At 40.0% G+C, this 24,879-nt stretch overlaps 2 protein-coding genes across 2 annotated transcripts in view; both read left to right on the top strand.

Moving 5' to 3' along the window:
• Positions 1–19,925, top strand: part of myo3b (myosin IIIB) — a 548,412-nt gene extending 528,487 nt beyond the window's left edge. The window contains exon 33 of the mRNA XM_078227705.1: positions 19,190–19,925. The gene's annotated coding sequence lies outside the window, so the exon portion shown is untranslated. The remainder of the gene's footprint in view (positions 1–19,189) is intronic.
• Positions 19,926–22,820: 2,895 nt separating this feature from the next.
• Positions 22,821–24,121, top strand: sp5a (Sp5 transcription factor a). Its single transcript, XM_078229200.1, has 2 exons — positions 22,821–22,871; positions 23,045–24,121. Exons 1-2 carry the CDS (start codon positions 22,821–22,823, stop codon positions 24,119–24,121), a joined length of 1,128 nt encoding a protein of 375 aa, XP_078085326.1.
• The last annotated feature ends 758 nt before the right edge of the window (positions 24,122–24,879 follow it).

Here is a 24,879-nt window from a genome sequence, read left to right as displayed (position 1 = left end):
GAACATTACAGAGCTGTGGGAAAAGATCACATTGTTAGCAATAGTGGAGGAAGCAGCAGAGATCAGTGACATCACATGTGTTAGCACTGCTGAAAGTAGGGTCCTAATTCTCTCACTTTGGATCTTTCTTAAGAAAAGAGTACACCATGCCAGAGAAATGGGTCATTCATATGGTGAAGTACCCTATCTATTGATTCTGATATCTCTGGAGAAGGAGGCCCTTTATGTGATAACTTTGAAGACGACTCGTTATGGCTTCAAGTTATCTCGGGTTTATTATCAACAATATTTACATATGTACAATCAAGGGTCAAAAGAACTACAATACATGTCTTCCCCCTCTGGCCGAACATTGTGATCTCCCGACAACTAACAGAGGGTTTTTTTTCTCATCGCCAGTGTAATAACTTCGATGGTGACTCATTGTGGTTTCAAGTTTAAAGGATTTAGTACCAAAAATATTTATATATATGTACAAACAAGGGTCTGACAGACTGCAATACACGTCGACTCCTCTCTGGCTCCAACTGAGCTTCCTCCCCAACCTAGGACACATGCTCTTGCACCCAATTGGCTCGGCTTCCCATGCTGCCTCTCCGTAGGGTCCGGCCCTCAGGGATTGCTCCCTTAAAGGGACCACAACACCACACTGTACATAGCCAGGGCCAAAGTGCTTCAGGAAGTGAGAGATGGTGAGATGGGAGTCTGTCCAAGCTTGGTGAAATAATCCAAACATCTCCAGGTGACAAAGAGGCTACCTTCTCCCCGGTTTCTTCTTTGCCAAATCATAATCTCTAATGCTCTGCAGAAGCAGCACTAACAGAGGCAATTTAGCATAACCATATTCTTCAGTCTTCCACCAGGCCAGTTGTGGAGGGGGAGCCAATGCAGACCAGTGTGGCATCACTGTTATCCTCTTCAGAGGAGGAAGAAGCAAGCATGTCTGCACCATCACATCAGTCCATCAAGACACACTTATCTCAGTGGGGCTGCATGTAATCCCAGAACAGGTAGCGTAGAATGACTATCTCCTCATGATTGAACAGGATGAGTTGAAAGAAACAGAGACAGCTGTGGGCAGACCCCATTGGAGTATGAAGGGCATACACACTACTGCTTAGTTAGGTGAAGGTGCCCAGCCACAGCTATCACATACATAGTGGACCAGTAGCGTGAGGCGATGCCGAGCCATGGACAGAGATTCATCATATCTGCACCACCATGCCTCAGGTTTTTGAGCTTCCCCCCCAATAAATACAATAAATATCTCAACTGCAGATTGGGACCTGTGACATATGTTGCAACACATGGGCACCATCCTCCGCAACCTATTCCTTATGCTGTTTCTCCTCCGATGTGATGTGCAGTCCAGCACTTTTCCCTCTTCACGGTATACTTCTCTCTGGATGTCCATGTTATGGCGAATGCAGCAAGCTATCACAATGCAAGAGACCCTTGAGGGAGGATACTGGAGGGCAGTACCACCTGTCAAGGCATGGAATTGCGGTCCAGTGGCCTGCTTGACAGTGGTCCTTGTGATGAGATAGCCTTAGTTATAATGCCTCTGTGCTTCCATTACAGGATACATATAGATATCTGTAGCTGTCTCCATGGGGGATATCCCTTGTCTCTTCACGGGCATCCACAATATTTCTCAGCTGCCATGAAGAACCATGACACCTACCATTGCCTGAGGATGGAGGAGTCATGGCAGCTGCCAGGAAATTATGCACAAACCTACATAAAGTGCTTTTTGTGGTTTCAGACTAACTGGACATGTATAAATGAAACCCCTTGTTGAGAATGCCCCTAGATTTTCAGTTGGTGCTTTATTGGTCACTGGTGCAATCAATGACATCCCCTACACATGAGGGAATCCAGCAATGGAGGTGAATCGGACTGTCCACGGTGTCTGTGTTGGAAGATCTGTTTGGAACTGTGTAAGAGGCTGCCCTCTTAAACAGTACATCCATGCAATGATGGGCAGCTGGTTGAGAAATGTCACCTGGGTCAAAAGCCAGCCCTTGAAAAGCCCAGATGCAAAGACATTCAGAACCATTGTAGCTTTACTGCCAGGGCATGCTCTGGAGACCTGTTAAGCCTGAGATAATCGTCAACGAGGGCCCACAGCTCAGAATTCAGTTGCCTGGATAGGTGCAGCCTTCTGTAGCACCGAAAACCTGATATCTCTTAAAAAATGTATTCTTTGTCAGTACATCCTATCATGAGGGTATCATTTTTTTGGCCTCCCAGCTCCTCATTCCTCACCACTGCATCGCTTATGGACAAGGGTGTGCCTCTGCTCCTGCTGGGGCTACACCTCATCACTGCTGATTTCCAACTCAAAGTGGTTAAAACTCCATTTCCAAGAATGGCCATCCCTGCAACCAGCTGTAGTATTGTGGGTTCCTTGACCCCCTACTATGTCTGATGATCCCTGTGGGTTCACTCTCTTCCCCCCCCAAGTTTTACTGATCAAACTCTCAGGGAGCATTGATCACACGATGGCCACTGTGTGGAAATGTATGAGGTGTTCCCTGAGCTTTCCCTCTCTTGTGCAGTGTTCTGAGTAGTACCCACATCCACGACCAACTCCCCATTGTGATGTTGTACCCTCCCCATTGTCAGGCCTGAGACCCTCCATGTTTCCTGTGCTTCCTCTTAAACACTGCACTTCAATGCGCTGTTAATTAGCTTGTTTACATGCTTGATTACACCACCATTTTCAGGTGGCTGACCGCTTCCTGACTCCTTTGCAAAAATCACAGTACGTAGGGATGGGTGCAAAATCTCCCACGTGCACAACACTCAATTCTGTTCCCACCCCCAGCCTGCTACAAAAATACAGCCCCCTATGTCAGGATTTCTCTCTCATGTTCTTACTATCAAAATAGGGACTCCGCATACAATTGGCACAGGTAAACTTGGTTTCACTAAGAGAATCTTTGTCAAAGGGCTGAGTGGGCACCCAAATATTTTTTCCTGGGTGCAGAACCTTTGTCCAGTTGGCTACCTCTGACTTTATGGAGTCTTTAGCAAATGCAAATCCATACTACCATAGATTCACTCCTATTGATTATGCCCTAACTCATATATTCAGTGTGGTCAGTAGTAGTTTCACAGCAGACACGATCTCTGAATTACTGTTGGGATCACCCTGTAATGATTTTATAAACCTTAGACTTTAAATTCTGTGAGACCATCTCTTGTGTATGTAACCATGCATATGCAAAGTTCTCCCTGGACTGAATAATCAGAGGCAGGAAAATTTCATGGTAAAGATAATTGAGTATGGTGTAAGGTGTGCTGCCAATTTGTGGTGGTCCAGTTTGCATTACTACCCAAGACAAATTCACCCTGACCCCAAATTTCAAGAAAAACACAATAGTACTTCCTGGGTTGAACTGATACTAAGGATCTAAGACCAGTAGTTGCAGGATTACAGCTGTTTTGATTGGAAAAATTTATTTGCTATATAACCTAGTTCGCTTACCCCCTATACCAAGGGGTAATATTGGCAACAGTGGATAATTGTCACAGAGTCAGGTTCTAGACACTTAACTAATTTTCAGAAAACTGAGACCAATTGTAGTATCATCACTGTCGCATAACCATCCACAGCAAGATTATGACAGTGAAATTGGACTTTGTAGTGCAGTTGGTGCCAGCAATACAAAAGCCTCAAAGGTATAAAATTGCACAGGTTGTGCTATTAGCCACTCTGGTGTGGTCCGTGATGTGCTCCAAGCTGGGAAAGGTGCCAACGTGAACATATCATTTGTGCAGCAGTAACTTCAGGAATGGTCAGGTTGTGATATCAATTAGCCTTTCTGGCTAATTTGATGCATGTCTTTCAAATGCACATTGTACAGATGCAGTGAATGTCTGTGTGAATCACTGACATAGGGGATTTTCACAGTAACTTCATTGCAGTGTTAATGTAAGCCTACTTGTGACTAATAAATAAACTTAAACTGATACCTTAACACTTTTTAACTGCATGAGGAGCGTTATTTAATGGGAAAGCCATCCAACTTGCAGGGGAGATAATTTTGACTTGCTTCTTCTGTAGAAACATATTGTGGCTTGTTTTTGGAAGATTGTTGATGAGCAGGCATGTTCAATCACAGAGGGCAGAGGGGTATGGAGGCTGTATTTTCAGTGTACCTCATCTGCAGCACAACAGAGAAATGGGAAGCTCTGTAAAGAGGGAAGAGGAGCCCCCCGCCCCACAGAAGGCCTAGTGCACTGTAGGTTTTCTGTGAGTACTTATTGCACCTACACCTCAACTAGGAGTAAAGCCTAAGGTGACTCAGAAAAACAAGGAGGTGGTCACAGAATTGTATCACTTCCTCTAACGGGACCTGGAGCCTCACATCAAGGAGGAGGATGGTGATGCCAGTGAAGGTCACAGTTGTATTAAGCTTGTATGTGACTGGATTATTCCAGGCAAGAGTGATGGCCAACATCTCCCATTCCTACATTGGGGAGTTGATGGAGCCCTTACCTGAGGAGAGATGATTACATCATGTTCTCTCTAAGCAAGGGAGAAGCAGGGTAAAACGGTGTGTAGCTTTGCTAGCAGGATTCCCAATGGTGCAGAAACTATCAATTGCACAAACATGCCTCTGCAGTCCCCCACATCACTGGTTAAAAACATAGGAATTGCAAGGGCTATGATTCTGTCAATGTGCAGTGATGTGCGATCATACACAGACCATAATGTTGGCAGCAATAACAATGCTTTCTTTCTAAAGTAGTTTGCCATGCCCAACATCTTCAGGCCTCCAAGAGGAATCAGAGTGCTTGCAGACTAATATCATCCCCCTCTATTGCTGGCTGGTGACCACTCCTCTCCTCCCCCTAACACTCCCTCCACCACATGACCATGTATGGACATTGGGCATATAATGAAAGCCACGAAGCCATCTGTGAGTCAGTCTACCGGTGTGTTAAAACAACATTTCTACTGCCTGGATAACCGGGGGGTGGGGGGGGGGGGTGCTTGCCGTACACGCCAGAATGTGTCACCGACCTCATGGACATCTGCTGCCTCCTCCACAACATTATCATCATTGCAGTGCAGCCATTGCCACCAGGCCTCTGGAAGTCACATCAGGAGAACCATTTAGCCTAAGAGTGGCTGCTCAGATTCCACTTCCAATAAGACAACCTCCCTTCACCAACATGGCTGCATCATTTCCCACCCTACCATCCATATGAGACTCTCATGACAGAGTTTCCTTGGCTAAGATCCTGCCATAAAAGCCACCAGCAATTGCAGTGGTGGTGGAAGGCTGTTTTCCACTGGGGAGACTGCAGATGATCTTGCAGGATGCCTTCAAGCAGCTCTGGATCATGAAGGCCTGTCTTCGGACTGTACCAATAAAGGGCAACAATAAGTGGAGTGGTAGTGGAGAGAGCACAAATGCTGTTATCCTGAAACAGCAGCGTAAGTTTGTGCTCCACAAAGTCACTAGCACCTGTGTTGGACAGCATCTCGGCAATCTTATTAACTTGCTGGAGGAAATATTGCTGGATTGGTGCATGAGCTTGCATGGCCCTTTGAGCACAGAGATCCATAGTCAAGATAGCAACAGTCTGAGCCTGTATGGCAACAAGAATGAATCTCTCGACTTTCGCTGAGCTAGCACTGAGATGTTGGGTGGCTTCTGCTTGTACTGCAACGGAAGCTGAGACTTCGACCATCAGATACTGCATCACAAGTGGGTCCATTAGTGCTATAGAGTTAGTTACCACATCCATGGGGAAAGGATGTGCTCCAAGCTCTGCACAATGTCCTCTGCCATATTGGAACTAAATTCCTTCTTATTCCTTGCCAGCGACAGAAAGCTGTCTAGCAAGCTTGCCAATGCACCAGACATCTTAGTGTTCTCCAGTGTACCGTCCCATCCAGACTCTTATGAGTCCCCTGTAGCAGAATTTGTCTGCAACTTTATCATCTGCTGAGTTGTAGCCCAATTGTGCCTGGTGACTCACCATCTGAAGATCCTGAAAGAATGTCAGTGATTGTGATCCATTGTGTTTGGATGATATATGCCTGCTATTGATGAATAGCTGAATGTACCTGGTGACAATGAGAGACAGATCTGAGACTGGTGTTAGTGAACGACGAGGGTGAGATTGAGTAAGATCTGAATACTGAGTGCTAGGGTATGTTGGTGGGTGCAAGATAGGGGTGTAGTGCACTGATCACTGTGAGAAGTTAGTGGTGTATTGGGTACAAGATGTCATCTGAAGGTGCATTCACTTAACTTGAGCACCCACTCGAGGTAATTGAACTTATTCCAGCACGGCTGCCAGGTTCTTGGCAACAGATTCCCAGCATTGACCTCCCAGGCCACCTAGAACCATAGAAAATTACAGCTCAGAAACAGGCCTTTTGGCCCTTCTTGTCTGTGCCGAACCATTTTATGCCTAGTCCCACTGACCTGCACTTGGACCATATCCCTCCACAATAGAACCTGCTGCCATTCCCTTCAGAGGGCGGTCCTTGATGGCCTTCTGACCTCCTGCAGAACATGGCCTCTCTCTGCCAATCTCTATGACTGAAGCCTTCAGTCCTGCATCTATGAAGCTAATGGTTGCTCTCTCTCTTCCTTGGTGCTCCATTTACTTTATTTTTAATTGTAGAGTCACTCAGATACCTTGCATATTCAGAGAATTGAATTAAATTTTTAAAAATGGATTCAAATTGAATTCAGTATCCAAAGCATTTGCATAGCATCTTTGCCTCAAAACTAGCCTCACACTCTGCTTGACCCAAAAACCTCTGCTTGGTCCCCTGTTGGATGTGTCGCACTCGGCTGCATGCTGTAATGTGGAAAATGAGGAATCCTGGGTGCAGGTGGATTGTGAATCATGAGCCCAGGGCCAAAAGTGAACGCAACCAATTTTTAGCCATATGAAACTGTGTTCTTAAAATTAAGCAAATACCATGTCCAGGCATACATACAGAAGTTTCAAAGTAAGTGAAGATAGAAATTAATTAACCTTTAAATTATACTTCAGAAGTTCACCTGATTTGATACAGATGCATTAATATTGAAATTACCAAACAAAAAGCACAAAGGGTAGCCAGCATGGATTCAGGAAGGGCACATCATGCTCACTTAATTTGTGTACCATAGTCAGCAATGGAAATGCTGAGAGTGTTTTTTGCTTACATTTCCAAAGAACTTTTAATTAAGTTCTGGGTTAGAGATTATTGATTAGGAACCTAGGATATCGTTCATCCATTTGAAAATGTTCTGCCATTCATTTATGTCATGGCTTATCTGAACTTAATTTACCTGCCTGTGCTCCATATCCCTTGATATCTTTATCTGACAAAATTCTTATCAAACTCAATATTGAAAGCTCCAATTGACCCAGCATCTATGGCCTGAGAAGCAAGTGAGCTCCAAATTCCTACTACCTTTTGTATGTAAAAATGTTTCCTGATTTCACTCCTGAATGGCCTGGTTCTAATTTTAAGATTAGATTCACCCTGCATTCCCCCACCAGAGGAAACTGTTTCTTCTTAATCTACCCCTTTGAAACCTTTTATCATTTTAAATACCTCAGTTAGATCATCCTTCAACCTTTTATATTCAATGGAACACGAGGCAAGTTTATACAACCTGCCCTCATAGTTTTAGCCCCATGTCATTCTGATAAATTTGCACTGCACTCACTCCACAGCTGATATATCTTTCCTGAGATGCTGAAATTCTGAAATTTCAGATGAAAAATACGCAATGAGAAACAAACAAGCCATCAAAATTCAATTTTGTGCATCTAATCTATCAAGCAGCATTTTATTGATAATGATTACAAAAATCAAAGTCTGTAAACTTCACCTTGTTGCATGGAAAAATAAATAAAATTTTGTTGATTGTTAAAATTGCAAATTCAACTATAAATAGCAATTAAATGTAATATTCTATAAATACAAAGTAATTACAGTCTGAAATTTTCTATTCAATATTCATTTTACTGTTCTGGCTTCAGTTTCATTTTGAACTTGTAAATTGAAATACATAATACATATTGTGAACGATTGTCCATCATCTTTTTAAATATAGTTGTCTAAATAGGGTAACAAACAAGGGGCACACTTTTGCCCACATTATCAGTAGCCATCAGCTAGCAGTCATCAGGTAGGGACAATAATTTAAAGTATAATTTATTATATTGTAAGAAATAAAATTGTTAAATAGCTTTGTTTTAAACTCAGATTCTTTCAGAGATTTAGTGAAATAAGAGTGAAAATAATTTAGCAACAAAAATTTAGCAACAGAAGAAATCTGTGCGTGTGATTTTCCCAGAGGAAAATCTGAAAATTCTATCATTATGTTAAAGATGATAGGTTGTTTTTAAATTAATAAAAACATGAATTTTGTCAATTTAAGATAATTGACTGAATATTTGATTCCATTTTACAGACATGTAAAAATAAATCTTTCTAATCCAGCATTTTACTAATTTTTGCTGTTGCAACATCTTTTAGATCTGGAAAAAGCTATTTTTCACTAAAATACCTCCTGTTAAATAGAAGAATCACTTATTTATGATTGTCGTTCAGATAATGATCAATAATTATCGGCAGCACAGTGGTTAGTACTGCTGCCCCACAGCGCCAGGGACCCGAGTTTGATCCCGGCCTTGGTTGTCTGTGTGGAGTTTGCATGTTCTCCCCGTGTTTGCGTGGGTTTCCTCCAGGTGCTCTGGCTTCCTCCCACAGTTCAAAGGTGTGTAGGTTAAGTGCATTTGCCATGGTGAATGTGCAGGGTTACAGGGGTGGGGCTGGGCCTGGATGGGATGCTCTTTCAGAGAGTCTGTGCAGACTTGATGGGCCAGATGGCCTCTTTCTGCATTGTAGGGAATCTATGGTTCTAATAATAAGTAATCATGTTGAAGGTGAGTGCTAACTGAATTAGCCCAGAATATAAACAGGTTCACATTAAACCTGCTCTGACGAAGTGTCATCCAGACTCGAAATGTTGGGTCTATTTTCTCTCCACAGATGCTGTCAGACCTGCTGAGATTTTCTAGCATGCTGCTTTGTTTCACGTTAAACATAACCTTCAGTCCATGTTCAAAGAGTCAGCCTGGTATCATGGTATCAAAATAAGAAGAAACAGATCAAACACACATTAAACATTATTATTCAACATTAATAAATTAATTTTGTTAATGTCAGCATAAATACAACTTTAATAATAGTCATCGTGCTCAAGTCCATTATTTATATTTGTTTAATTGTCTTTTAAACAAAAGAAAACTATCTTGAGATATTTCATTTCTGGATTAAAGTATTATATTGTCAATGTATCAATTTAATGAAGTTGTCTTAGAATAATCTACAATCATATTTCTTCTGAAACAGAATTAACTATTGAAGGAAAATGTTTTAAAACTATTAACCTTTATTTTTACTATGTAAAATTGAAGCTTCTAATGCTATATACCTGCCTTCTTATTTTATGTGATATACCAAACTATAACTAATAATAGTTTTCAGAGCTGCACACAGCTCTGCTCTCGGAGACTGACCTACCACCCACACCGTGCACTTTGGTTGAGGTGTAGTGACCTATCCCACCCTGCCTGGCCTCAGGGCAATAAGCACTATGACATAGACCAACTCTTAAACATGCAGGCAGTGTAAGCCTCAAAGCTAGAATCACAGTATCACATTGCAGAAAATATCCCCAAAATTAGAAAGGCCAAAGTTTTGATCTCTCCCTTGTTTGGAATGGCGAACAATAGCAGCTTTTATTAAGACATGACATCAAAGCTCTACTGAATGGTTGCTAGAAGTATTAGTTTGTGGCAGATTATATTGGAAATTCGCAGATGTTGTTATGCTATGAGACACTACTTTTACTATTCAAGTACACAATATCATGAAACATTGCATTTGTGTGAAAAGTTCATATAAGACTGCAGTCATAGTCCTTGACCAGTATCTATGAAGTGTGATGTACAACTAGCAGACTACTACTGCTACCTGTACATCGCTGCAGGTCACAATAAGGTCAGGCACAAAGGGGTTCTGTGCATTCGTGCTTGGACGCATGTGCAGATTCCAATTTACAGGGCATAATTTCTCATGTTAGGAAAGAGTGGATGGGAGTGTCTGTTCTCTCACAATATTGATTTGTTCTAATTCCCAGTGGACTGCCTGGGAAATATCTGGAGTTTTACTAGCCAATTCAAACTCAAAAAGAACGACCTGTTGATCACTTAATTTGTCTTTGGTGTACTGGAGTTTCAAATTAGAATCTGATAAGTTATACTGTCTTGTTTATGTTGATCCACCCCTGAAATTGCTTACCATCAAGGTGAAAATGGAAGAAGAACTAGAGCTGAACGCAGATGTGAAGCTTGTGTTATTCAAAAGATTTAGATAGTACAGGAACTATTTCATAATTGAACATAGATTATAGGTAAAATCAAATCACAAACAGCTGTAACATATGGCATATGCTGATCCCTAACAGGTGTTCTGGCTGTAAAAGCTTTAGAAATGCGAGTAGTATTACATTTTTAAAAAAACCTCTAAATACAAATGAAAAAATATTTGACAACTTTGAAATCAACAAATATTGTAATAAAAGTTCCCTTACCCTTGGTTTTAAATATCTTTTCACTGCCTAACTTCATTTTGTTTATTGTAGTTGTATATCCAGTACACCCTCAAACAATTAATTTCCAAATGTTCCCACTTTCCCTTTGGACTGCAAGGTCACCCAAGGTCACATTAAATGTCTTAAAGTGATTGATAGCCAATCACTTCTGATTTTGAACCAGTCACATTACAGTCACAGCAGAATAATGATTCTGGCATGAAATCAGAGTATTTTTTTGATTTATAAAACAAGAACTAAGTAATTTTCAAATGTAAAACAATGTTTTATGCAGGAAATCCTGCAAAATTGGTGGTCAATGATCTCCACATTTCAGTAAAATCCTGTTTGTTATGGTTAAAGTTTTCATCCAGCTGAGAGTCACTTTCAGAAGGCAACAAAGGTTATTTAAAAACCTCAACACAATTTAAGCCTTATAGCATTGTGCCCTGTGCTTGAAAACCAGGCTGAGGTTTTTGCTTATTTTAGAAATAAATGCTTCCTTTTTTTGTTCCTTAAGAACTGGTAAGAATTTACAATTAAGACACTTCAATACAAAACTTCTAGAGGGCAGCATTTATAGATTGGAGAAAAGAAAGACAAACAAGAAGCACAAACACAGACTTATAACTATAAATTTTTGCTACCATGGAATGGAGGAAAAAGTTCAGAAATTAAAATATATGGCTACTTCATAAGAAATGAAAATAAGGGGTGGGATTTTACGGCCTCGCTCAAGTGAGACCAGAAAATCCCGCCTGGGGACAACGGACATTTTCATTGTCCACCCTTCGCCCGCTCTGATTCCATGACAGGCGGGGCAGTAGAATTCCAGCGAAGATTTTTGAAATATTTTGTTTTGAGCAACTTGCTTCTTGTCAAAAATTTAGTTTTCAGCCTTGTTTCTGTTGGAATGACAGGATGTGGCGATGCCGGCGTTGGACTGGAGTAAACACAGTAAGAAGTCTCACAACACCAGGTTAAAGTCCAACAGGTTTATTTGGTAGCAAAAGCCACTAGCTTTTGGAGCACTGCTTCTTCATCAGATGAGTGGGATTTCAGTTCACAGTTGTGAGACTTCTTACAGAATGACAGGAGTCAGTGGTGTAGTGGTATTGTCACTGCACTAGTAATCCAGAGACCTAGGGTGATGCTCTGGGGACCCAGGTTCAAATCCTGCACTACAGATGGTGAAATTTGAATTTGATAAAAATCTGGAATTAAAAGTCATAACAAATGAAACCATTGTTGATTGTCATAAAAACCCATCTCGTTCACTAATATCCTTTAGAGAAGAAAATCTGCCATCCTTACCTAGTCTGGCCTACATGTGACTCCAGATGCACAGCAACGTGGTTGACTCTTAACTGCTCCCTCAAGGGGGGCAGCCAGTGATGCCCACATCCGATGAATGAATTTAAAAAAATTTCAGCAATGATACAGAGTAAATGCAGGCACTTTGTTTTCTTATGATGTTTAAGGAAAGATGGTGGCACAATGGTAATGTCACTAGATTCGTAATCCAGAGAGCCAGGCTAATGCTCTGGGGACAAGCTTTAAATCCACCCATTAATCAATCTGGAATATAAAGCTAATCTCATTAACAGTAACCATAACTGTCATTGAGTGTCATTAAAACCCATCTGGTTCACTAATATCCTTTAGGGAAGGAAATCTGCTATCCTTACCTGGTCTGGCCTACATGTGACCCGAGACCCACGATGGTTAACTCTTAACTGCCCTCTGCAATGGCCAAGCAAGACACTAGTTTCAAGGGCCATTTAGTGAGCGGCCCAGCCAGCAACACCCAAATCCCATGAAAGAATAAAGAAAAGAAAATTATACTGATCTAATTCAATGTACAAGCTTTGGCAAAGAATTTTACCTCGTAATGAAGTGTATTGGTAATGAACATCCTGGTCAAAGGTAATGTGAGAGCACAGAAAAATGTTCACAAAAAACAGTTGTTCCTGATGTGCATGCAAAAAGAAACTTAACAGTAAATGATTACATAAAATGCAAAAATCATTTTAACACCCTCAGAAGAATGACAAATATGAGTTTAAATATCAACATTTTAATACTGATCATGTATACCTAAATGTATAGATAGGGCGGCACGGTAGCACAGTGGTTAGCACTGCTGCTTCACAGCTCCAGGGTCCCAGGTTCGATTCCCGGCTCAGGTCACTGTCTGTGTGGAGTTTGCACATTCTCCTCGTGTCTGCGTGGGTTTCCTCCGGGTGCTCCGGTTTCCTCCCACAGTCCAAAGATGTGCAGGTTAGGTTGATTGGCCAGGTTAAAAATTGCCCCTTAAAGTCCTGGGATGCGTAGGTTAGAGGGATTAGTGGTTAAATATGTGGGTGGGATTGTGGTCGGTGCAGACTCGATGGGCCGAATGGCCTCCTTCTGCACTGTAGGGTTTCTATGATTCTATGATTCTATGATGCTGCTAAGCAACTAGAAAATATGTTGCAGGTTAGTTTTATGTCATATTTTTGGTCAGTTTCTCTTTTCAAAAGGGTGAGGTCTGTCTGTTGCTTCCAGGGACTTATGAGATTTCCAGGCTTGGGATGGAGCTTCAATGACTTCTCCCTTCTATCTTCCAACCATTTTATGACTTTTCTTCAGCCAAATCTTTGATTAATGCTTTTGAGCAGAGTGACCTGTTGTGCTTGCCCAGTGTTTTGAGTGTTTTGCTGGAGCGTGCATGGTTCTCGTTTCTGACTTCTATGATGTTCCAGTTGCACTTGTATAATGAGTAGAAGGCCTGGAATGGAGACAAACCCTTGATCACATGAAAAGGAAAAATTGGAGGTTGAGACAACCCACATCACTCCTGTACACTTACCGCCAATTAGCTCAAAGGCATGTAACACTGGGGACACAAAAAAGGGAAATACCAATACACAAAGAAAAGAATGTAAATCAGTTTCAGTTTTAAAGAGTCACTTACCTGAACTGCTCAGTACTCATTGCTTATCCAGAGGGTCTCTCAAAGAGATTACTTCAAATTAGATATAGTTACAAATAGAATATGGAAAGAATATGAAATTTGCTACAACTAGAGTGATTGAGGCAAGTAACATCAATGCATTTAACAAAATCCTAGGTCAGTACATAAGGGAGAAAGGAATTTATAAGGATATGTCGATAGGATGAGGTTAAGTAAAGAAGGATGGGGAAGGCTAGTCTGAAACATTGGATCAAATGGCCTGTTTTTGTGCTGTAAATTCTATGCACTTCTAGAAGGATTAAAATCAAGATCCTACAATTATAATTTCAGTATTCTGACCTCATTTGTATCTTGTTATGTTTAATGCTGCCAAAGCAGCCACATTATTTGATGTGTAAATGGGAACAGTAATGCTGTGGTTATGAATTCAAATTTTACCATGGAACATTGTGAAATTTAACTCAATAATTCCGGTGATACGTGACACAAGAAAAATACCATCAAAGCTTCTGGATTGTCATAAAACCCAATTGGTTCACTAATGTCCTTTAGGGAAATGAACCTGTCACTCCTATATGTTTTGGCCTAGACATGACTCTTGTCCAATACTATGTGGTTGGCTTTTCACTACCCTCTGAAATGGCTCCCACCAATTTCTCAGGCCAGCTGGGGATTGGCACCAAATGAGGTCTTGTCTGTGACACCCTTATCTAGAGAACAAATAATCACATATGGCACAATGACTAAAGGGACTACAGCAGATTAAATCTCAGGCCTGTTAATTGATATCAGCCAGAAGAACAATAGGAGATTATAATTGGATTCAGTGATACCTCCTCATCAAGTGGGTGTTCGTGTGTGGGCATCAGGTGAGGACAGGATCACCGTCAGCATTAATGCACTCTTTGGTTGAATACCCTGTTAGTACACATTGTCACACATGAATAATGGCTTCTCAGGTTAGATATTCAATGGTACTCATTGCAAGATGAATGAGAAAGAAGTCAAATTTTCCAAGATTATAAGCAAAGGGGTTTAGTTTTTATACAACCTACCATTGCATTATGGCCTTATTTGCACATTTCCGTGGTTGCCCAAATGCGCTAATGACTAAGTATGGTATAGCTATTTATGCAATTTTCAAATAATTTTTACTTCTACTAAATGTATGAATGCTCTTTAAAGAAACACATCTGAAACAAAGTTCACAGCAAATTAATTACCAACATATCCAGCAATAAACAAACACTCCAGTGTAACTTACATGAACTTTTTGATAAGTACTGTACAATACCTTTGTACCTTTTCAATTACCTTATTCTTCTTTTGTCCTAATTGTCTCTCTGTGCAATGTGCTCGTAATCAGGCAGTCTCACCCAGTCAGATGGAGAGGGACCATGAGAGAATTTAAGATTTGATTTTCTCTGTGACTGTCTTTATAATGTATTGTTGAGAATGGCACAAGGATGGTACTTTCCCTTCTAAATTTCTTTCCTTTGTGACAAATAGATGAAAATTTCCAGACTTGTATTAGGCACAAGCTCCAGCAAGTATATCTGGGTCTTGAGCTGCTTATCCTATGATTCTTAACAGGATTGCTACAAGCCACAGACAAAAAGGCCCTGTTACTTTGCAAAATGTTAACCTTGGTATTTATGGGGAGTCAAGCAGGATGCGGGGAAGGGTGAAGCACCCAGCAAGGCTGGGAACAAGGTGGTCCTATCAAGATTAATGGCCTGATATTATTTGTTTTTGGTCCCATTTTCCACCCTGCAGCTGGCCAAATGAACAGGCAGGTCAGTAGCCATGAGTGAACAGTACTGCAAAGCATCACCGCCAGAGACTCCTAAGGAAAGTCCCTGGCAATCAAGAGGAAGGAGAGAGACCATGCTCAGGTGGGGAGGGGAGACAAGCCACAAACAGGAGAGGTGCTGCATTCTGAAAGTGGTGGGAAGGATCACAATCAAGGACAGAGAAAGGAGGCAAGCAATCAAAGATGGTCAAAGCTGAAGGCATCGATTAGGGATCAGGGAGGATTCCCACTCCACCTGACCCAGAAGGACTGCTGAAAAGGGCAGTTACCCTGTGGCGTCAGCAGTGGCTGTCTCAACTCCTGAGAAACTGGCCTCCCAAATGTACTGTGGGAGTCCAACTCCGATATGGCACTTAAGTTTCCTGCCTCTCCATAATGAAACATTGGAACGCCATGCTCTTTGCCACCGTAAAAATGGCGGTTAGCACATTTACAGAGTGTTGAGGATGCATTCCTGCAGTTAACTCTTTAACCCCGCCCAACCTTCTGCTGCCCATTGTGGGAGGGTTAGTATTGAGGCCATCATTTTTTGTGGAGTCAGCAGACACGTTCTTTGGCCTCTCTTAATTGCCTCTCTACAAAGCCCCACATTTAGCAGTGGGCCTTGATGCCAGACAAAGTTGGTTTCACCTACATAGTCAAGCTTCATTAGGGTACCTGTTGGCACATCCAGCTGTCCTGAATTATGGTGGTGAGGGTCAAGGGCAAATTTATTTTTAGTTCTTTGATCTCTCTTTTCTGGCACTTCATCACTGTGTACTGTCAGATTTGGTGTGCTTTGGGGTGCTAATGAGTTTAGGCTATTAGACACAAACAAATGGCAATGGGATTCCACCTTCTTTCTAATAGGAATTAAAATATTAGCTCTTAAGTCCAAAGTTTCTGTGAAGGGTGTTAAAGTGTGTATGGTGGACACACTTAACTGGATAAGAGATTTTAGTTACATCACTTACAGCCTGAATATTTCATTATAGCGGACATTTAGTTGAAATCAGATTTTTTTTTTTCCAAATTCAATAGATTTGCATGTTATTTTTCCTATTCTGCTTTGATATAGAAGGTAAAGGACATTTACAGCAATCCCTTCTTAATGTGTGCTGGTGTACAATTAATTTTGATCGTGCCATGCAGTGGCACATGTTTTTAGTTGAACTGAAAGCAATGGTGTAAATAACTTATTTGTTCTGAGGTTTTGTAGACTTTCCCTTCACATGAGAATGACCTGAACTGAATATAATTTCTTATGGTTTTTAAATGGTTGCATAGATTTAATTCATGCCTTTGGCAATTTTAAATTACCAACCCATGTCATATGCATAGTTATCCTCTCCGACACAAAAGGCAACTAAAAAAAAATCACTTCCCTTTGCTGGAACCTGTGTTATGAATTTCCTAGTTTGAAGCCCAAACCTTTGAAGCAATGAGTGCTTTATTTCAAAATACAACTGAATAAACAAACTTGTAATGTTTATTCGATTAAAGTAGTCCGATTTATGTAACCTAAATGTTGCACAAGATTTGCAGTTGCAACTCTAAATACACTACAATCAATGTGGAGTAAATTGCTATGATATCAGTGTAATTTGGAAATTATAAATTAATTTTCTAACTCTAACTGTCTTCAAATTATATATAATAGCAAATTTATAAATATCCAAAAGAAAATTAGATTTGCATTTTGCTGGAAAATATCAGGACCTGTCTATGAAGTAAAATGGACATACAGTGATAGTTAACCTGCCACAGAAATAAACTCTCAGTGCCTTGCATGAGACATTGGAATATTTTCTTCCATTTTTTTCCATTCTGCTTAAAAACATTTTATTTTGCTTTTTTCACCTGTTTATAATTCATGTTTTTACATGTGCCGTTTCTCAGTATTTAGTTGCAGGAGTCAATCTGTATGTACGTAGGTAAGGTGGGTGAAACTCATGGATTATTTTAAATTGGAGAAATATTGTGTGATCAATTCTCATATCGATACAAACTCCTGTTAGTACATAACTGCTCACTAGCTAAATAAATCATTACGCATTTAAAGTGAATTTATACTTCAGCATATGAACTGCATATGAGCTGCTGTGGGGTCATTTTGGACTTGGGAAATCAACTTAGACTAGCTTTCAACAAGTCCTATTTCCTGTATGTCAAATTGGTAGTCATGATGTGGAGATGCCGGCGTTGGACTGGGGTAAACACAGTAAGTTTTAACAACACCAGGTTAAAGTCCAACAGGTTTATTTGGTAGCAAATACCATTAGCTTTCGGAGCACTGCTCCTTCGTCAGATGGAGTGGCAATTTGCTCTCACAGTGTCTCTGTGCCCTGTTTGAGAGCAAATTTCCACTCCATCTGACGAAGGAGAAGCGCTCCGAAAGCTAATGGTGTTTGCTACCAAATAAACCTGTTGGACTTTAACCTGGTGTTGTTAAAACTGTTACTGCGTCAAATTGGTCAGCAGCTTGTTGTTGTTGTATCATGACTAATGTGGATTGACACAATTATACTTGAATTGCATTTATTCTGGTCAGTTTACCAAACTAATCAATAGTGGAAAAAAGTTCTTCCTATTACCTCTAAGAGGAATATCCAATTGGAAATTTCATTAAAAATCACAGAATAATCTTTCTTATTTTCTGCCAAAGTTCCATTCTATTTGAATCCTAACTACAGAAGACCATTTACACTGCTGTTAAGGCATCAGCAGTTTGAATGTGAATTCCCCAGCTGCTGCATTTGACATTACTTGTATCAGTCCCTGTTTATGCAACAATTTAAGAGTTGCACATCGCTTCATTGTAATATTAAAGTTGATGTACAGTATGCCATTAAAAATAATATCTGGAATCATTTTGATGACCCCCAAATCACTGTTAAGTGCGTTAGATCCTAGAAGCATTATTCAGGCTTCTTTATATTGAGTGAATATGGAGTAGAACTTTATGTAATTAACCCATTCCCATTAGACAGGATGTAGAGGCCAGTTGCTTCTAAGAATTTGTCATTTCTACACTTTTTTATCAGTTTATGTAAGGTGCTGGAGAGTCTCCCTCCAAAAGTAAGTAGGTAGCTTTATATAGCACCTGCCTCTGCTATCACAACCGCATCCAGGAATCATGTAATAATCACAAGAATTTACATCCTACCACTTTACAATAAAACAAATTCATACATTATGTCAGACTATCACAGAAATACGCCATAACTAAATACTGATGGAAAAGCATCTGTAAAAATATATCATAACAGATGGGAAAAACAAAATAAAATATCTTGAATCAGAATTGAGGAATAGCATTTCACTTACACATATTCTTAGTTGTTGATATACAGAAATGATTCTTATTGTGGAGCTGGCATGGCGAGAAAGCTCAAGTGCCATATTAAACACTGCATTTGGAATAGGACTGATAACAATTCTGACATCTCCATATTTAATATACATTTATTTTTAAGATATTGCACTACTATGTCTAGTGTTGATACTCAGAATTATTACGGATTATTCACATTTGTAGAAAATGCATAAGTAGTTTCCAGCTAGCTGTCAATTTTCTTCATTATTGAATGTCTTCACTATTGGTTTGTATTTTATCATTTCCAAAAAAAAATCACTGTAGTTGTGAATGAATGATAACATGGCCGGTCTTACAAGATTCTTGTTTAATTCTTTATTACAATGGACTATAGCGGAGGCAGAAACTTGTTAAACTCGAGTCAGATGACCTTCTGTTTATCTTTAAAGATGAGCTACTAAATGGTTTTATTTCTTCTTCTTTTCCTTCAGGTTGACTTGGATCCACATTCATTTAAAGCCAAGAAACATGAATAAAGCATTGGCATTTTAATGTTAAAATAAGCTTGAACCATGAACATGCAATTGTTGCATTGAATATTATGTAAACTGGTGATTTCTGATTTTAAAATGCTGTGCTTTTCATCAGGAGTTGATTTGGAAATTAAGGTAACACACTTTGTGCCACTGGGAGTAGTTTATAATTCACATTTGTAAGGTGGAGACAGTAATCAATCTCATTATTTGAAATATCAAAATGTGTATCTCATTTTGTGGTAAGTTTAGGTTGGATGAAACCAAGCTACATTTAAAATCCATTCTCTTATTGAATTATACCAAATGCTGTTTGCTAAGATCAAATGCATTGTCTATCTTATCCATATTATATTCAAAATCTGCACCTTTGCTTTAACAAGAGATATTTTGATTAAAATGAAAACTTTGTGCAACAAAATTTAAAATATTTCCACATCAAATGTCATGTTTGTTATTAAATTGAAACATGTCTTGGTTTACTCACCAGGTGAGTGATTTACGTTTAATTAGCATGTTCATATGATGTAAAACATGATTGGTATCTCCGAACATTTAGCATTGAACTCAAAATATAGCATTATAATTTTCAAATGAATATGTATTTGTGGCATATTAATGATGCGAAAACCATTCATACTAATCCATGTTCCAGTGTGAGTATCAAGCTGAATAAAATAATATATGGAATGACATCTAGTTTTCTATTCATTGAAATTTTTGTATCACTTATATGTCAATAGTATCACAGTTACCAGATTAATTGTGCTTTCCTGATTTAGTCTACCATCAAATATTCAGTTCAATTTTCCAAATCACAAGCAGATATGTGTCTTAAGATATTTCTAGAGGCATAAAGTGTATGATAGAAGACACATTTAACTATGTGCCATCAAAAGAAAATCTGGCCTTACACATCCCAGGTCTTGCTCTTTTTCTTTCAAGGAACTGTAACCAGTCTACCTAGGTAAATGACAACCATTGAAATAAAATGTGATTAACATCATTTTTTAAAATCAACTGTCCTAATATATCACTTTAATATTACTTTATTTTCTGGTCTTTGGAAACTGAAATTTCATTGATCCATAAATAAAAATAATAGCTGTTTGTGCTCCACTGTTCTGATCTAATTAAACTATCTATGGAAGATTATGCTTTATGAAGTTGTAAAAGGATACTTTATTGGTTTGTCTTATGATTATTCTAAAATATAAACTGCATGGGACAATTGTTTAAAGAGAAGACTACTTTATTTTTGAAGACGTTTGAAAGTAATTTTGATTATTTCCCTACCTTAACCTTTTTTCACAATTCAATTTCTTATTCATATCCTGATGCCACTTCATGTATAGCACACTTTAAAATAATAAAGAGCAAGTGAGCAAAATCCAAGTTAAATGTATTAACTTGGCAGTACCCTGGCACAGCGTGAAACTCCCATCTCACCACGACGGAATCTGGAGCCGTGGGAGAGGACTTGGCGCTCTAATCCCTTCAAAAGAGCCGCCCCGTTTAAAACTATGCAAGTCTCAAAAGTCTTTGAGGGGACACCGATTGTTGCTACAGGAAAGGATGATAAAGATCTCTGTGTGTTATCGTTTAGAAGGATTTCGTTTGCAATGTGCATACAATTGAAGTTAACGACTGCTGTCAGTATCATGTTGCCTGAAGGAAGACCTCAACAGTCTTTTTAAAAATAAAACACCTTTTAAGTTTATCCTAATAAGTGAATTTAAGCTTGTTTCCTAAACGTCAGTTATCAGTTCATGTATTGATATTGAAATATATGTATATACCCCAAGTCTCACCTCAGACAACAATACTGTATATTTAGTTTGAGTGTCTTTTTTCAGATTAGCCTGCGGATATGCAGCCAATGTAGATGACCTTTTTAAAAATATATATATAAACTTATAGTGTATTTGATTTGCGCTTTGTAAAACTTGTAAGATTGAAAAGTGGGACAAACCAATTAAATGGACGTGCCCACATTATTTCCACTGATCAGGTAGTTGATTGTAATCGATATATTAAATACATAGTAAAGGGCATGTCAGGGTTATGGGTTTCTACATATTTTTTGTTTTGTCTCGAACATGCACAAATAAGTTTACTTGACAAGGTATGCAAATGAACACCATATTATATATATATATATTGCTTTTGTAAAGATATCAACTAGTGATTCCGCTGCAAGTGTTGAGTTAGAGGATTTGAAAAGCTGCTTAAGGCGGAGATCAGGCGGAGAAGAGAGAAATTGTTTCCACTTTCCTTGAACCGAGCTGCTCCGCCTCCGCAGCCTTTCACGTTGCCACCACTTGAAGGGACTTAACAGAGCTATCAACAGCCTTCACACTCCAGCCTCTGATCTCTCCACTCGGGGACTCAAAACTTCAGGCTTTTGACGTTGGAAAAAAGTCACCATATCAGGGAGCATGGGCAGAGAAAGTTTGGAAGAGTTTCACATTTTGTGTCGTGACAATTAAACAATTTGGATTAACCGGTTCCAGTGGTATTGAAACATTTACCGATTTCCCTTAGTTTGTTAAACAATTAAAATACACGACTGTATTATAGTTTGGATTTAGCACAGGAACAAATTCTTCCAATTGATTTTAAGCAAATAACTTAGACTTACTATTGTGTTACTGAATTGTGTGCTTTAAAGTAAAACTGCACATTTACAATCGGCGAGTTTTCCTTCACATTGTTACATATTTCCAGTACAATGACACCCTTATAAGGGGGGGGGGGGGGCTGCATACATCGCTTCCAACACATATAAAAGTGCCATTGTGGTGAAAATGTTTTTAAAAAATGTAAATATCTCTGAATGATATGGTACTTCGTTTTCAGATGTTTATTAGACAACTTGCTTTAATGTTGCCATTCTCGGCAATTTCATTAAACTTTTCCGAAGTCAGCAACTCTTTCTTATCGTTTACACTTGGAGCAGAACTATGCTGTCCGTGATGCTGAGATGGCTGATTCATCTCCAATCGCCTTTATTTGCTAAAAGTCATCAACGCAGTAATGTTGGAACAGATTTAGTGGAGATAACAAAGCCACATTGTCACTTAGGGCTGTGCAACAAATCCTTAATTACAAAAAAGAGATCATATGACTTAAGCATCCAATACAACGGTCTCCTGGCGGCACCAGTGCTTTGATCACGTAAATCCAATTATTTGTGTATATACATTTCCCACATAGTGATTACTTCATTAATTGTCCCGCCTTTATCTCCTCCTTTACCATCCCCCCTAATAATCAGTTCTTTTATACATACCAACAAACACGCCATAGGAGCTTTGTGTATTCAAAGGATTTGGTTTCTCTTCTGAAAGACCCGCAATTCTTTGATGATTGGGCAGCGGCAAACTTCAAAGCCATAAATCTTTCTCCTGACTGGCTGGCGGTCTACCAAAGTCTTATCAAATTCTAAGAAGTGATCCCTCGACCACAGATATTCCAAGGATATCTCAGAGTAGCAGGAGGAGGAAAGAAAGCTCTCCATGCGACTGATTTCCCTTTAGTGCTGCATGAAACATTGAATCGTGTCTCCTTTCAACAGTTTGCACGGGGAATGGCTGCTGTGGCTGTTCTACGCAATGATTCTCTGCAAGCATTTTTCCAGGTTCGTACTTTTAAACACGTAAGAGGTTGTTTCGCAATAGCACAGATCGTTCCTGTTTTCAACCGTATACCAAGTATTTCTCAAACTTACCGCAGTACTTGATCAAAGTTTGAACCTCTTGCTGTAACTTTCGATTGATCTGAACTTTTTTTCTCTCTTGTTTCATTACTTAGGATCGTACACCAAATTCTTCCCCGGAGTCCACCAAGCAGTCTCCACTGGCTCTGTTAGCGGCAACGTGCAATCGGATCGGACAGACCGGGTCAACACACGCTGATCTTTTCCAGGTCCCATACGATCCAACTCTGAGTTCCCCGTCCCGCATTTTTCACCCATGGAGTAACGAGATCCCGACTAACCCAGGAGGAATCTCATCCCACTCCAGCTTGGCTCTAACCCCGCCAAAGGTTCATCAGCTACCGCCTCATATTCAGGCGTCTTATGGGTCTCATGAACTTCCTCTAACGCCGCCGGCGGAGCCGTCGTACCCATTCGAGCTCTCCCCCGTCAAGATGCTGCCTTCATCTATGCAGACCTTAGCTTCAAGCTGCCAACCAACCTATGTTCCCGCGGTCACCTATGGTACGCCGACTCCTATCAGTTCTGCCATGTCAGGCTTCGTCCCAACTGGATCCACTTTACTGTCTCATCAACACAGGCATATGTCACCCAACCAAGTAGAGGACATCCCATGGTGGAGCATCCAACAGAGTAGCAGTGCCAGCCACCCCTCATCCATTGCTCCTCATCGCTTCCCTCTCCAACGTTCCTTGGTTTTGGGTCACTCAGACTTCGCCCAGTATCAAACTCAGATAGCGGCTCTTCTTCATACCAAATCCCCTCTGGCTACTGCCAGGAGGTGCCGAAGATGCCGCTGCCCCAATTGCCAGTCTTCCAGCAATGGGGATGAGCCCGGGAAGAAGAAGCAGCACATTTGTCACATTCCGGGATGTGGGAAGGTTTACGGCAAGACGTCTCACCTGAAGGCTCACCTGAGATGGCACACTGGCGAGAGGCCCTTCGTCTGCAACTGGTTGTTCTGTGGCAAAAGTTTCACTCGATCAGACGAGCTCCAGAGGCATCTGAGGACTCACACTGGGGAGAAACGCTTCGCCTGCCCAGAATGTGGCAAGAGATTTATGAGAAGCGACCATCTGGCCAAGCACGTTAAAACCCACCAAAACAAAAAAACCAAACTTAGCGTGGAAAATGTGAAAAGGGAAGACGGGAATATGCCAGGGCACAACTAAACAGAGAGAGGGGTGGGGATGGGGGTGGGGGGGTTACTGAAACAAGACTGTGAGCTGTTGATGCAACTAATAGCTTTGGTGGTGCAATATCCTTGAATAAAGAATATTTTAAATGAATAGAAGGTATTGCTGTAAATACTTTCTGATAAACATGCTTCAGCTAATTTCACAGTTGGTCGCTATGCTTCAATATGAAGTTGTATATATTTATAGGGATGTCAAATAATACAAGTCCTTTAACTAGGGGATTTCAACGGCGTCTTTGGTGAAAGATCAGAACTGCTGTGCATAGAGTATTTAATAGCTTTGGTTGAATGAAAAGTGTTTTGCCTTTATTCTAGCTCAATGGGGAGTTCTAGCATGCTTTTTAAACTCCACACTCCTGTAAACTGAAACGACCTTATACTGTGTGAAAAATAAAAAATTCCGTTTGGCTTAAATTAAACTGCTCCCTGCTGAGTCGGTCTGACTTGATACTTTCTTGTGTTTACTCTTTAAAGAGTTTCATATCAACAGGAATTACTCAGACTGCGCGAAAAGTTATTTTATGAACTTATTCTCAAAGGGTGAAAATCGTAAAACTTGCGTATTTAAACTTTGTATAGACATTTTCTGCTATGTTAATTACATTTAAGATTGATATGAAGTTTATTGCATTTTATCCAAAGTGGTGTCATTTACATCGCCCGTAGCAATTTCCCCCGAAACTTTTTACATGAAGTTGCCGGTTTATTTACTTGCTGCTAAGTTGTTTTTAT

This window comes from Mustelus asterias, chromosome 14 (genome assembly GCF_964213995.1).
Source record: "Mustelus asterias chromosome 14, sMusAst1.hap1.1, whole genome shotgun sequence".
Taxonomy (NCBI): Eukaryota; Metazoa; Chordata; class Chondrichthyes; order Carcharhiniformes; family Triakidae; genus Mustelus; species Mustelus asterias.
The sequence above is the reverse complement of the archived record's forward strand: the minus strand, read 5'-3'. Positions and strand labels throughout refer to the sequence as shown.

What these genes read in the sequence shown, in the direction of transcription:
- sp5a (XM_078229200.1), top strand. Translation starts at nt 22,821, where the DNA reads ATGGCTGCTGTGGCTGTTCTACGCAATGATTCTCTGCAAGCATTTTTC. An exon ending in CTCTGCAAGCATTTTTCCAG is followed by an intron (nt 22,872 to 23,044) that starts GTTCGTACTTTT and finishes TTCATTACTTAG; the next exon opens with GATCGTACACCAAATTCTTC.